We start from the raw sequence: 14,786 nt of genomic DNA on the forward strand, positions 1-14,786 counted from the left end.
ATTTCATTTTTTTCTTTTAATTTTTGACTTTTTTGACAATTTTTGTTTGTTTCGTCTGTGATGAAACATGCTTCAAAAATTTTAATGTTTTAATGAAATATAACTTTGGTATTAAGCTAATGAATTGCTGTTATATGACTTAACTTTAAGAATTTAGAAATATATATCACAATTGTCTGTGAAACTTTTGTCAGAATTAATTGCTTCTACATCTCTCTTCTCGGTGTACATAAAGAGAAATTTATGTATATTGAGTACATTATTATGAAGTGACTTAGCTTTGTAAACAAATTTTTATAATGAAAATGATATAGTATAATTTAATTTTAATTATTTAATTGCTCCTTCCTCTCTTCCTTGGCACGTTGTGAAATTTCTGAGAGTTGGATAATAAACTGTTTTATCGTAATTTGTCTTTTTAAATTATTTTGAGTTGATATTTAAAATTTGGAAAATGGGATCCTTAGATCAGTAAAATAGGTGAATTTCCTCCTACAACTTCGGTTGTTGTTCGGGATACAGTTAAGATTTTAACAAAGTTTGAGCGAATACGTAATTAGCAAAAAAAAATTGAAATAAAGTGATTAAACAAAAATTATTACAAATATCGTAGATAACAGTTCACAAATGCATATATAGAGATATTTTTTGAAAAAGAGGAAATGGTCTTCGCAATTTGAAATCGATCGAACACACTGTGCGCGAATGCTCGTGTAAACGCGCGCCATCTATCGTAGGGTAAATGCCAGAAAACTTCGCGGGAGTATATTAAACAACTTCCCAAAGTTTCACGGCAATCGGATAAACGGTGTGGTAATGCATAAAGGACAGACAGACACACACACACACACATTCATTTTTATATATATAGATAATGGTGACATTTTACACTTTTCAATGTGAACAATAAAAAGTGGTACCAATAATAAATGTTCCATTTTGAGTAAAATAGATTTTCTTCTCCTAGTAAGCAAAGCCAAGTTCAACCTCCGATTGAAGAGCAATTCAAACATCTGGTTTTAACAGACCATCCTGCTGTACTCAGAAAATAGGAGTTAAAAGTTTAAGGATGCCCACCTCTTTAAATGGATATGATAGCATGCAAAGCAAACATGTGCTAGTTTGTATGTCAGCATGTGCATATAGTGATGCCATATAGGTTTGGTTCCTTTTTTACTCATTTGGTATAAAAAAATGTTTTATACTTTTTCAAACAGTCTTTGACAAAGAAAAATCATGGATTTCTTTTAGCTTTGTTTTATTTAACCACTCTGATATACTGCTCCACACTTCAACAGTGAATACAATCTCATTTTGTTTGATTTGAAAATCATTTAAAACATTAATTTGTTTTTGTAAATAAATTTTATTTTATTTAGTGAATTAATTCAAAATATGATTTAGAGATTTCAATCACTTATTAAGCTTTAACTTCCTAAATTATAAAACCTTGACCTTGGCCCTGAAAATCATTAATATGAATTTTCGTAAAAGTGAACTAACTACTGATCCCCTAGTGATTTGTATTAATGCAAATTGACTGTATTATAAAAACTAATAAAAACATATTCTTTTAATAAATATACAATAAAATATAAATACAACTTTTTCACAAAGNTAATGTTGCTGGGCAGTATGGCATGAACAGGTCTACAGTAGGCAGCAGTTCAATCTTATTTAAGAAAAATACTGTATAATCCAGAAAACTCAAGCAGCTAAAGAAGTAACAAAAATCAAATCTGAGAAATAAAGAACATTGAAGAGTTCATAATGGAACCCGAAATGGATCTGATGATAGAAGAATGCTAAGAACTCTTGAATGAAGAACACCAAGAATCTCGGCGAGGTATGTTTTCTTCTGAAAAAGAGGATTAATGCTGATACCTGTTATTAAAGATCATTTGAAGAAGTGGGAGGATGTCAGAACAACGGTCTTAGAATGGCATCTAAACCAGGTTGAGGCTTGGGGATTTCTACAATTTTAATGCTATTAATTACTTCTGAAAAATCCTGAAGAAGAGAAAAGCAATTGACATTAGACAGATTCTTTAACCCTTTCAAACGGAAAAAAACATGACTAATAAAAATGCAAGACTGTGTGTGTATGTATTTTTATTATTACATATAAATAAACGTAGTAAGAAAGTATATATTTTTTATTTTTCGAAGTCTCCAGAACGAATTAATTAAATTCCCATAGAAACCTATGGTAAATCAATAATCGGTTAACGAACAATTCGGATAACGAACAAAGTCTTGGAACGGATTATGTTCGTTAACCGATCACCCACTGTATATAAATGTATCAATTTCCCAGCTTAAGGAAGTATGCAGCAAAAATTCAAATGTTATTTTCTACAACTTATGGGGGGGAGGTCGACTGTATTCACATACATAACACTTGATAATTCCGTTTTATATGAATTCCATGTTGTACGAGTCACTTAGATTTTACAAATACGTGTACTGGGCTGTGAATGGCTCACATATTTGTAAAATCTAAGTGACTCGTACAACATGGAATTCATATAAAACAGAATTATCAACAGTGTTATGGAGGGGTCGACTGTAGTTTTCCCCGCAATGAATTTAGTAAAAATTAAAACAAGAAACCATCTAACAGACTCACATTGAAATTAATTTAAAACTAGCAGTAACTAATATTTAACCAAATGTTTATATCAGTTCCAGAAACTAAATTAAGTATACCTATTCTATTTTACTGGCATTTTTTCCCTCTTTTATCTTATAAGCAGCCCATGTCAGTTCAAAAGTTTTGAAATGCAGCCCTTACATAGAAAGGTTGCCCATCCCTGCTTTATTGAATAAAGTGACATTAAGTTAATTAAACAACATATCAATTATGACAGTTGACCAGAAAGTAAAGTGTGTTTAGCTTTAAAGAATGAAGAAAACATTTTATTATTCAATTTTATGTTTTTTTTTAAACACACAGTACATTACTCTATTTCTCAATTTAATCACCTCCATTTAACCATTTATCATATCTGTTCATGAGCTTTAAAATTCTGTTGTTATACTCATTTACTGCTAATACATTTAACCAATTAGTGACTGCAAGCTGCAGTTTGTCATCACTGTTAAAATGTTTTCCATCCAGGAATTCTTTAAGCTTAAAAAAAGGTGCAAATCATTTGATGCAAGGTTAGAGCTATAGGATGGGTGATTGAAAACCTCTCACCCAAAATGTCCAGTAAAGTTTGGGTTACAGCAGCTATATGGAACAGGCATTGTCATGCAAAAGAGTAATGCTGCAAGAAAGGTTTCCTTGTCTCTGATTTTGAATAGTTTGCCATAAACTTTCAAGTACCGGTTAACATTTACTATAATGCCTTTTGGCATGAACTCCACTAAAAGAAAATCCTTACAATCCCAAAAAATAGTTGCCAGCAGTTATCAACTTGAAAGACTGAATTTTTGCAGTTTTTTTTGGGGGGGGACAAGGAGGAATAATACCATTTGAGTGTTTGATGCTTGCTCTGGGGTGAATTGAGACACCCAGGTCTCATCACCAGTAATAATCTGATCAAGAAAACACCTGTTTTTGTCTGCATGAATATCCTGTTTGAAATTGCTGCAAAAATGTCAGTGGTAACCCCATTCTTCTGATTTTTGTGTTGGTTAGTTAGCTGCCGTATGTACAAATTTTGTTGTAGGCCAGATGTTCTTATATAACTTCACAAAGCAAAGAACAGAAAATGTTTGGGAACAAAATGTGCAACTTGTCAAGAATTATGAGCTTGTCTTCCAATATTTTTTCATTAACTGTACACAGTCTTCTGTGGCAAGTAATGGGTAGCCTAGTCAATCTTTGTCATAAATAGTTGTTAATTAAACATTTCACACCACTTTCTCACAATACTATCAATTTTTGAGAGAACAGCAAGCAATCAAGTACTAATTTTTATAGATTTCATTGAATCAAATGTCAATACATAAATTGCTTTTTTGTCTTATTGAATACACTATAATGATGGTGGAAAGAGAACTGATCAGATCACAAGAGATGAGAAAAATTTCCAGAATAATGAAAATATATGGAAAAGATAGATTAATTAACTATTAAAATAATAGATACATTAATAGATTAATAAACTATTAACAGAAATAACAATAAGTAGACAGATTGTCAGATCATCATTGAGATTAATAAAGAAGAAAAATTGGTTAAACAACCTAATAATAAACCTTTCAGATATAAAACTACTAAAAAACATGCAGGAAGTTCTAGCATTGGGCCTTACATAAAATAGTCCCATGGAGCTCCCAAAAAGAGTTAATAATCACAATAGAAGGCATATTACATAACATGGACAGCACACCTTGACCCCAAACATTAAAATAGAACTACAAAATTTATTAACAAGATACTCATTAAGTAAATCCCTAAGGAAGAAATATACAAATTTAATAATAATATGAAGGCTATTAGGAAATTACTTGACAGCAATAACTCAAAAATAATCAAAGCTGATAAAAACAAACCAGATTATTATCATGAACAAAGCACAACACAGTGAAATATCTTCTAAAATCCTCAGCAAGGGTAACTACCAAACACTCCCAGCATGCCCTATCCTTAAAATACATTGTGACATGAAAAAATTTATAAACAATTTGAAAATAGAAAAGGTAATTACTATTGATGAAGCTAAATGTATATTAACTGATCTTAATAGGACACCAAAATTATTTAGAGTTAAAACCCACAAAACTCCAATAAAATACAGACCATTAATAGACACACCATTATGTAATACAACCTTGAACTATGTATGAAAGAAAAGTTAAAAGCTATATATAACTCCCAGTACATCATCATCAGTGCTGATGCCCTCATTAACAATCTACAACAACTAAACATCCATAGAAATATTAGACTAACTTCCCTTGACATAATTAGCATGTACTGTACCCCTCAATCATACACACCAAAGTGTTAGAATCACTCACTCTAATGATTGTCCAAAATGGTTAATTGAAATGATCATGTTTACCTTATCTAATAATTTTTTCATATTGGAAGGTAGTTACTATAAACAAACTGAAGGAATCCCCACAGGTAGCTGTACAGGACCAAAACTAGCTGAAGCAAAAAAAAAGTAACAAAAATAATGTAAACCACTCAGGAATTTTGGGCTTTTACCATTACATGGATAATTGCCTACTCATTTATGTCAGCACCTAAATTGAAATCAATCAATTTCTAAAAAACATCAATAATCTAGACCTAGATATAAAACTTGAATTAGAACTTGAAAAAAACCACCAATTATCCTTCGTAGACATTTTAAATCACTAGACTACACAATAGAATTAAAATTAATAGATTTATTAAACAATGCAACATTAAAAAAGTTATAGACTACAATTCAAAGACTCCATTATACATTCAGAAAAACACATTCAACTTGTTTATCAATAAAATAAAAATAGAACTACTAACACAATAGATCAAAATTCCAAAATTAATGAAATTATCAAACTATTTTTGTTAAATAATTACCCCAAAACCACCTTATTAAAATGGCTAGGTAGTTTAGATAATAGAATACCAGATATAGCCCAAAACATTAGTTCACCAACCAAATCCTGTAAGGTAGTTGTGACTGACGTCATGAAAACGTGTACATCGGATGTTCAGTGCCGCCTTCCTGTAAGCCTAGAAGTTTAACAATGGCATTTAGAACGTCAGGGAAATCATGCTCGACATTCCAAACGTCATTGTCAAACTTCTAGGCTTACAGGAAGATAGTGTTGAACGTCTGACGTACAACCTTTGCGCAATGAGAATAAATTGTAAATATTGCATTCAAAGTATTTCTTGCTCAAAAATGTTCTACCTGATTGGCCAAAGTTACAGCTTTATGTATTAATATCTGTAGCGGGGATTCATAGTAATGAGCAGCTCTAATGATGTGATGAGGATGGTCCAATTATTGGTCAAGACTCAGCAATACTTCTGTACTAACAAATTTTTTTTTCTTTTCTGTATATATAAATAATGGAAAATATTGTTTTGTAATGAAGAAATAAATATTAATAGAATATCTGGGATAGTGATGCAATAGTTTAAAAATTAATCATAATGTGAATGATCCGTATTAAAATATGTATGGAAACATTAATGACACAAAGATCAAAGATTGTCTGTGTAATACTAAATCTCCGAGTCATCTTTTTGGTGAGTTGACATTTCTAAGAAGTTAGGGTCGAATTGATGATAATCTGATAGCTGTTCACTGTAGCATATTAATCTGTCAGTTACTCGATTGGCTTTGTCATTGATATCGATTTATAGCTATTGGTATTACATATCCAAAACATTAATTTCAATTACTGATGTTTATTACTATTGGCCTTTTTTTCAAAGAAACGAATGCCGATAGTAATGCTTAAGATATTTTTTTTTTTTTATTTATATAAGGTTGGTTGACCCGGCCAACGTTCATCTAATATTGTCTGAATTTTAATGAGATTTTTGATCGCCGATCAATTATTATTTTTCATTATAATCATCATCATAAATTTACCGAACTCATTATTAAAATTTCGATGTTATTTGGAATACCGTTTTTTCATTATAATATGCTTTTTTGTTTTTTTTTAAAATAAAGTTAGGATAAAAAAAAGTTAAGTTGGGAAAATTAAAGTCTAGGAAAAAGTCGCCTATAGTCATAACTGAAAGAAAAAATAATAATAATGACCAAAAATTTAGCTTAATAACTATAATCATACTGCAGAATGTAAGATTATATAAATATCGTAATTGTATACACAATAGAATTACAATGCGTTTTTTTCAGTTTTCAAAATAAATAAAAAGTCACACACAATCAATAAGTGTATAGAGTGTGAGTTTACACACGGTTTCATCTACATTATAAAACTTTATATTGACTTTGTAAACAAAAGTTTATAAATTTAAATAAAACAAAATTTAATATAAATGTTAGAATATACATTTTTTTTAAATGAAAATTTTGAAATATGTAAATATCTAATTTCAAAATTTGTTTAAAATGTATATTTTACGACATATAAAATACATTTATATTAATTAAGTTTTGCTTTATTTGAATATTGTAAAACTGATTATTATTGTTCTAGAAACGATATTTTAGTTAAGATATGTTTTTAAATAAATAAATATGATGATATAACAATAAATAAAAAAGATTGAATTAAACTTTGAATGATTTGTGTTTATTATTTCCGCTCTGTAGATACTAACAGGGCCTTTCTACAAGGCCCATCATGGGTTCAGCCAGGCCCACAATGGGGCGAAAGGAGAGAACGTTTAAAAGAATATTAAGAAATTGTATTGTTAATTAATAATTTAGACAATAAGTATTTAATTAAGTAAAATTTTTAGTTTACGTGATATAAAATATGGATTAAAATTATAAATTATCAGAAAAATTAAATTTGAATCATCCGATTTACTTTAACTTTTTATCTTTTTCTCGTTTAATTTTTAAGAATGTTTTTAGACAATATCTATAAACATAAAACAAAAAATTTTAAATAAAAACAAAATATCCTGTACAAAGCTTTATTTATAATAAAATAAAAATTTTCGTAAAAATAAACACAGTTTGGTATAAGTAAATTTGAACAGAATGTGAGAGTTATTTCTTTCAAAACTAAGTAATTTATCATAGAAAATGATTTTTTTTTTTTATAAATTGCGAGAAAACAAAGTTATTTACCAAAACTGTAAAGCATTTTTAAATATTTTTGTACATTTATTATCAAAATAAATTGCTAAATTTCAAGTCTGAATAAAATCTTTTTATTCACAGTTTTTCTTTCTTTGATTTTTTTTACTAGAAATTATCTTAAAAAAGTTGCATATTCTAAAATTTTAGTTTAATTTTAAAGTCAACCTTTGGAGTTAATTAATTAATTATTATGAATATACGATTATAAGATATGTTTTTTAAAAGAATCGACAAGAATATTATAGTTATCAATGTATATTGAATAATAGAATTTATAATGACTGAAATTAAAAAGATAAATAAATTGTATTAAAATTTCATAGATTTAAGAACCAAGAAGTAATTTGCAATCTCTTTAACTTTGATCAACGAATCTCTTCAACTTTGATCAAGATAATCAACATTAGGTTAATTACTTTCTGCTTTATACTAGAGAAATGTTCACATTTTCTTCGCCTATCCTCGTAAAGATTTAAGTTGGGTATCTTATACCTTAGTAATACTTTATAACTTTTAATTTAATGACTTTAGAAAATCTTATGGTAAAACTTTAGATAATTTGCATCTTATTAAAGGATAATTCAAATCACAATCTCTATATTTAACTAAAAAAACATTTTAAATAAAATTCTTATTTTGATTTTTCTTATTAAAAATATCAATATTATAGAATTTATGGCGCAAGTCAAATCGTTTATATCAATTAAAATTGGGATTAATCACGCTTATTTGATAGATCCTACCATATCGATATCATTCTACTATCCTGGTACGTACACTAAATCCAATTTTAATTGGAATTAACAAGTAAATCAGTGTAAGTAAATATTATCAGAATACTAATTACTAATTATTGAATAAAATTTATTCATTGAACTCAATACGCACATTTTAACTATAATATTATATATAAAAGTATGTTGATAAAATAAGTTTAAATTTTCCAATATTTCAATAAATATTTATGAAAAATTCCGAAAATAATTGAAGAAAAATAAATAAATATAATCGGAAATGCGATGAAAGATCATCATTTATAATGAAAATTTTCAGATCTTCATTTTATATAGGAGATTTTCATTAATCTGATTCAAAAAAAGCTACAAGAAAGTAAAATATAGAGTGTGACTTTATTTAGCATCAATCGATGGTCACCTGTAGCAATATATTGTTCTATATATCTATCCAGTCCACGTTGTTAGCATGATAATATTTGTCACGAAATATGAATGATGAATGAATAACGATTTTAATGAGGAGGGTTATCGACCCTATTACAGCAGTCCTAATGCAAATAATTTTGAATATCTTGTCATAATTATTGGTTTATATAAAGATAGGTTATCAATCGGATTGAATTCACTTAACAAAACTTTTTCGTGTAGAAATATGTGAACATATATTAAAGAACGACGATGAATTTACAATACATCATTTTGAAAGTAACTAAACAAAATATCAAATGCAAAAAGAGTTGTTCGATTTCAGTGACGTGTTATCCTATGGGCAAACAAGGAATTGCCTGGGGCCCCCATCTAAGTGGAGCCCAAACCAATAATTTATAAGAAAGTATTTCTTCAAAAAATTTCTCCGAAGAAAAATGTCTGAAATCAATACTATACACTGGGGCCCCCCTAATTAAAATTTGTCTGGGGTCCATGAAGCTATAACGCGCCACTGTATGATTTTCGAGTATAAAAAAATCAAATTAACAAAAACAATTTATTCCGAAAAAATAATTGTCATCACACTCGATAATCTTATTCCAACGAAACTCAAGTTCATAAATAACCTATAAAACTTTTTATTTTTAAAAATACGTAAACCTTGTTTAACTCTGTTTCCAATGTTTTCAAAATTTTCGGTTTGCATAGGATTTGCATTCAGTTTGTTCAACGATTAGAAATGATAATTAGATTTGGAGATATCTGGAAGATGTGAGGGAGGGATAAAATTTCCCATCCAAGGCTCTGGAATTTGTCTCGGGTCATTCGCATCGTATGAGATATTGTATCATCCCGAAGGAAGACAATGCCTTTGGAATTAATTTAATGTAAGCTTTTTTTTTGAAAAACGCTTAATGAGCTTGTTCAGTTTCTCAGCTTATTCTGTAATTATTTGATCAAGTGATACGAAATCGAAATATAAGATACCAATCGTGTTCCATCAGACACATAGCAGAACATCTTGCTGATGAATTGCAGGTTTCGAGTAGATAAAAATCTTCTGATAATGGCAATTGATACCGTCTACAATGATAATATTCAGGCGCAAATTGTATATACTTGTATACGTGTGAGGTTTTTTTAGTCACATGATACCTTAAGTATCTTCTACAAATTAGATGTTTGTACTGTACATAATAAGTTAAATACATAAATAATGCGTATGTAGAATAATTTTGTCTTGTATAAAGAATTATATCGGGCATTCCTATTGATTAACAGGCTTTTCATTCTTCATGCCAAACAATAAATATTTTATTTGAATAACTTAAGATAAGGAATTCAGTTTCTGAATAGACCAGGAATAATAGAAAACGTAGCTGATGACAAAATCGATGCTGGGAAGCTACTGAAGATGTTGGAATCTTTCATCGATTTAAGGTCACGTGATCGTGTTTAGACACCACAGTTTCTAGGACGACTGAGTCGTTTGTTGTCTATGTGAGGTTTCTATTCGATATCCTGTTTAATTATTGGAGTTAAACTCATTACATTGTAAGTCTTCATTCTAATATAACTATTAATCAAACCGGCATATGGTGTTTTCCTTAGAAGACGTTTTCATATTCTTACTCGAACAATAAATTGCGAATTCCAAGAAACTAANCAGCATAAAATAACCGTACTGTACCATAAAAAAATGAAAATGGAGCAGTCACCAATTATGCCGGGTAGTCAGATGTTGTGAGAAGAAGGTAGAGGAACACCTTCTTTGCACATTTGTACAGATACAGACTTTTTACACATTGCAGCAGGTCTCTTTTTATTGTTTTTTAATCGGAGTCAGATTCAGGAGAGGCTACCAGAGCTTGCAGGGTCAACTACTCTTGTTCCATCCTTTGTTTTTTGGCAGCTTGCTTCTTGAAAAACATGTCCAAGGTGGTCTGTTTCTCTCTCTTCTTCAACACCTGTCGGAAATGACGGGCAAAGGTGTCATTGTAGAGATCATTGATTCTCTTGGCCTGAGCTCTGTTTGGATAACAAGTGTTGGTAAACTCCTAAACCTCTCCCTATTTGACAAGGAAATCTTTGTCAACTTTCACTCCTTCTGATGATGTCTTGCTTTGTTTCAATTAAAATCACCTTTCTGTTTTTTTATAACCCATGATTTGCACAACACTCGAATAAATGTAAATACCCTGCACTGAGGTGATGTACTATATGTAATAAACAAGGGAGCGAGCCAAATCCCAACGGAAGCTCTGTACTTCAGATATACTAATAATATATTCTAATAATTCTAATATATTATATAAATAGCAGATTGTCATTGGCAACGGCAAAAGAGTGGAAACATCATTCGCACTTGTTTGCAGAAAAATAGTTGTTCTCCTCACGTAACTGCCGAACGAAAAATCTGTTGTTCGCAGCCAGTCCATTGCTCAAGTCACGTAACGACCAAACAGAAAGTCCGTTATTCGAGGCGAACGTTATACGAGGCACCACTGTATCTCTTATGTTAGATTATCAGACTGTGTGCCAAAATATTTTGTATATCATTATCTAAGGTGATATTTACAGGATAATAAATGTACAGGGACCCAAATATTCTTCAGTTCATCTGTTACTCAATTTAAGAGATCTGCAGATTGGTAACTTTGAGAATCACAGTCTTAAAGTCTCTTATATATAAAATACAGATCTTTTCATTGAAATTGGTATTACTGTATTATGCTTTTTCTTACCTTAAACTTTCGTTTTGTAATTTCAGCACAAGTAATTGTTTTGTTAATAGCGTGTCCCACACCAGTAAATAAAATCTGTTGATTAGTTTCATCCTAAAGTTAATTCAATAAAAGAAATATACTACAATATCTCCAAATTTTACAAAATGCTAGTAGTTTTATAAAATATTAGGTACAGTACATAGATTTTAACATAAAATTTACCTTAAACGCCTTTAAAGCAAATCGTAGTATATTTTGTAACTTACTACCCGTTTTTACTTTAATACATATTATATCATCTATAAATCCTTTAAAACAAGGATCAATTTCTCCTTCAATTTCAACTACTTCTGATTTTGTATAATTCTCTACTGAAAAGTAAATAAATATTAAATATAAACTTTTTATAGGTGTACTGCAAATTAAACTGATATTTTAATAGCCCTAAAGCTAGGTTCACATTGCCAAATGAATGAACAAAACAAATTAGTAAAAATGTATTGAAGAATACAAAAAAAACTTTTTGTCTTCGCAATCTGTTGTTTCACAGTCACATGACAAACTAAAAACCTCTTCACTTATGGAGATGACCTTTTATTTGAGGCTACACCTCTGTAAAAAAATATAAATTGGTTTTTAAAAAATCTTCTGGCAATGATACCATAAATGAAAACAAATAATTCATTACAGTTCATTAATAGTTCATCTCTGTAAGTGAAGAATTTTTTTGTCTTCACCAATTCATCATGTTAAAGTCACCATTGACAAACCAAAAGATAAACACACAAATCTTCAATTACAGAGATGAATTATTAAAGAACTTTAATGAATTATTTGTTTTAATTTATGGTATCATTGCTGGAAGATTTTTTAACCACAATTTATATATTTTTACAGAGGTTTAGCCTCAAATGAAAGGTTGTCTCTATAAGTGAAGATTATTTTTAGTTTGTCACAGTGACTGTGAAACAATAGATTGCAAAGACAAAGTTTTTTTGGTATTCTTCAATATATTTTTACCATGTAAATCACCATCAGCCATTTTTTAATGATAAGATGAACAATAATCAGAGTGAAATCTTTGTTTCATACCATATGATACAAACTAAGTTAGAACATGACTGGATGAAAAGATTTCAAATACTAGCTGCAAAAAGTTGGTTGGTCAAACAAACAGAAGTTCAGCAAAAGTTGAGATATTTTCAACTCTTAATTAATGAACTGGTTGAACAATTGCTAAAAAGGGATGAACTGGCAGTTCATATCTACTTTATAGCAGTTTGTATGCCAATGTAAACCTAGCTTAACAGCCATAGAACAGTTCTATAACAGATAAACTATAAACTTATTGTCTACTATCAGAGATAAAATAGTAAATTACATTTTAAACAAGGTTGATCAAGCTGATCTGATAGCACGCTCCACAAAAGCAAATCAAATATTAATTTTATTTAAATAAATTTTATAAATTGTAAATTGGAATCAAGTAGTAGTTCAAAAGAATTTTTCACTGAAGATACAGTAAGGGATGTGATTTGTAGATTCCAAAGGAACCGCGTAGTTTTTACTATAGCTTACAGTAACTGTAAACAAAAATGTTCAATTCTCTTTTGCACATGCACATGACGTGCAATAAATGGATTGAATGGAACATAATCTGTAATATATAATGTCTGACACACACAGAAAAGTCATAACATAAGCACTTCACTACTATAGTGGAGTGTGCTAAAAATGCAAGAATAAAATACATGAAAATCTTTGTTGCAGAAAATAAGAAATATTGTTTGCTAATTCTGAAAATGATAAGAAATAAGTGGTTACAAGACAATAGATTCATTAATTTACATCAATTGATATATAGTAGAGTCCCCCACAACCTCAATTTAATGTGGACTGAAAAAGTGAGGTGTTACTGAAAATGACAAGTTTTATAGAATATTGATGATGCTATTTTAAATAGCAGAATTTTCAAAAAGGTGTTTTATATGCAAATTTATATATGTATAAACTATGTACAAATAGAGAATATTTCTATTTGTAGTTAAATTTTAATTAAAAAAAAAGACTACTTTTAACTTAGTGACATTTGCATCATGGTGTTTTGGAAAAAGGGTTATATTCTTTGTTAACGCATGAAATTGATGTTATCATCAAATTTTGCTGGCAATTCAAATAATAACTTATTTGATCCTGGTGTTAAATTATATAGGCAAAAATTAGATTACATGTATATATTTTTTTTTTTTAATGATGCAATGAGTTTTACAGAAGGTTGAGTTTTTGAGAGTCAAATTTATGAGACTCTACCATATACAATCAGGTTAATAAATGTCCTTTGCAAAATATCTACATCTAGTTCTAAATTTGTAGAACTGTAGGTATCTACAAATATCTACAGTTAATGGAAAAGGATATCAAAAAGGCAAGAAGAAAATCTAAGAAGTTGAAAATCAAAGAGTAAGCTCATTCTAAAAAGCAAATGACATGGCACATTCATTACTGATATAAACAAAGTAATAATTCATTTTTCATTTTTATCACATATTTATCATAAAGAATCGATAGAAAAATCTGATGCTTTATGTTAGGCCAAATCAATTGAATCAGTATCAGCAGAGTTCCCTAAACAAAGATATACAGGAAATTCCCTAATTCTGATATTACCTATAATAAACTCCTTAAATCAAACAACTGACAATTCTAGGCAAATGCAGTATACAAACATGTGGATTTATTATGCTATAAAATGAAAACATTTTAAAATCTTCTGGTAAAATTCCCTTTATTGCAAACTCCTACAATTCACATTATGGCAGAATACATTAAAAATATGTTAAAATATGTTAATACGAGGGCTGTTCGGAAAGTTCGCGGCCTCACATAGAAAAACAAACAAAATAATGTTAAAACTTTTTTTATTTTTCAATGTAATCTCCTCTGTTAGCAATGCACTTATTCCAGCGATGTTCTAGCTTTTTTATGCCATCACAATAGGTCGATTTGTCAAGGTGTGCAAAATATTCGTTCACTTCAGAGATGACTTCGTCATTTGAGTGGAATCTCTTTCCAGCCAAGAATTTTTTTAGGTTTGGAAAAAGGTGGAAGTCACTGGGGGCCAAATCAGGTGAGTACGGTGGATGTGGAAC

The 14,786-nt window shown here is 29.4% G+C and overlaps 1 protein-coding gene across 1 annotated transcript in view; it reads right to left on the reverse strand.

Moving 5' to 3' along the window:
- LOC111621323 (ribonuclease P protein subunit p25-like protein) overlaps positions 1 to 14,786 on the reverse strand; it is a 28,946-nt gene that overhangs the window by 6,597 nt on the left and 7,563 nt on the right. The window contains exons 3-4 of the mRNA XM_023363416.1: positions 11,860 to 12,008; positions 11,656 to 11,748 (exon numbers count right to left, since the gene is read on the reverse strand). Coding sequence (XP_023219184.1) covers positions 11,656 to 11,748; positions 11,860 to 12,008 — 242 coding nt within the window. The remainder of the gene's footprint in view (positions 1 to 11,655; positions 11,749 to 11,859; positions 12,009 to 14,786) is intronic.

This window comes from Centruroides sculpturatus, unplaced genomic scaffold (genome assembly GCF_000671375.1).
Source record: "Centruroides sculpturatus isolate CEXI.00-Female unplaced genomic scaffold, Cexi_2.0 scaffold98, whole genome shotgun sequence".
NCBI classification, from domain to species: domain Eukaryota; kingdom Metazoa; phylum Arthropoda; class Arachnida; order Scorpiones; family Buthidae; genus Centruroides; species Centruroides sculpturatus.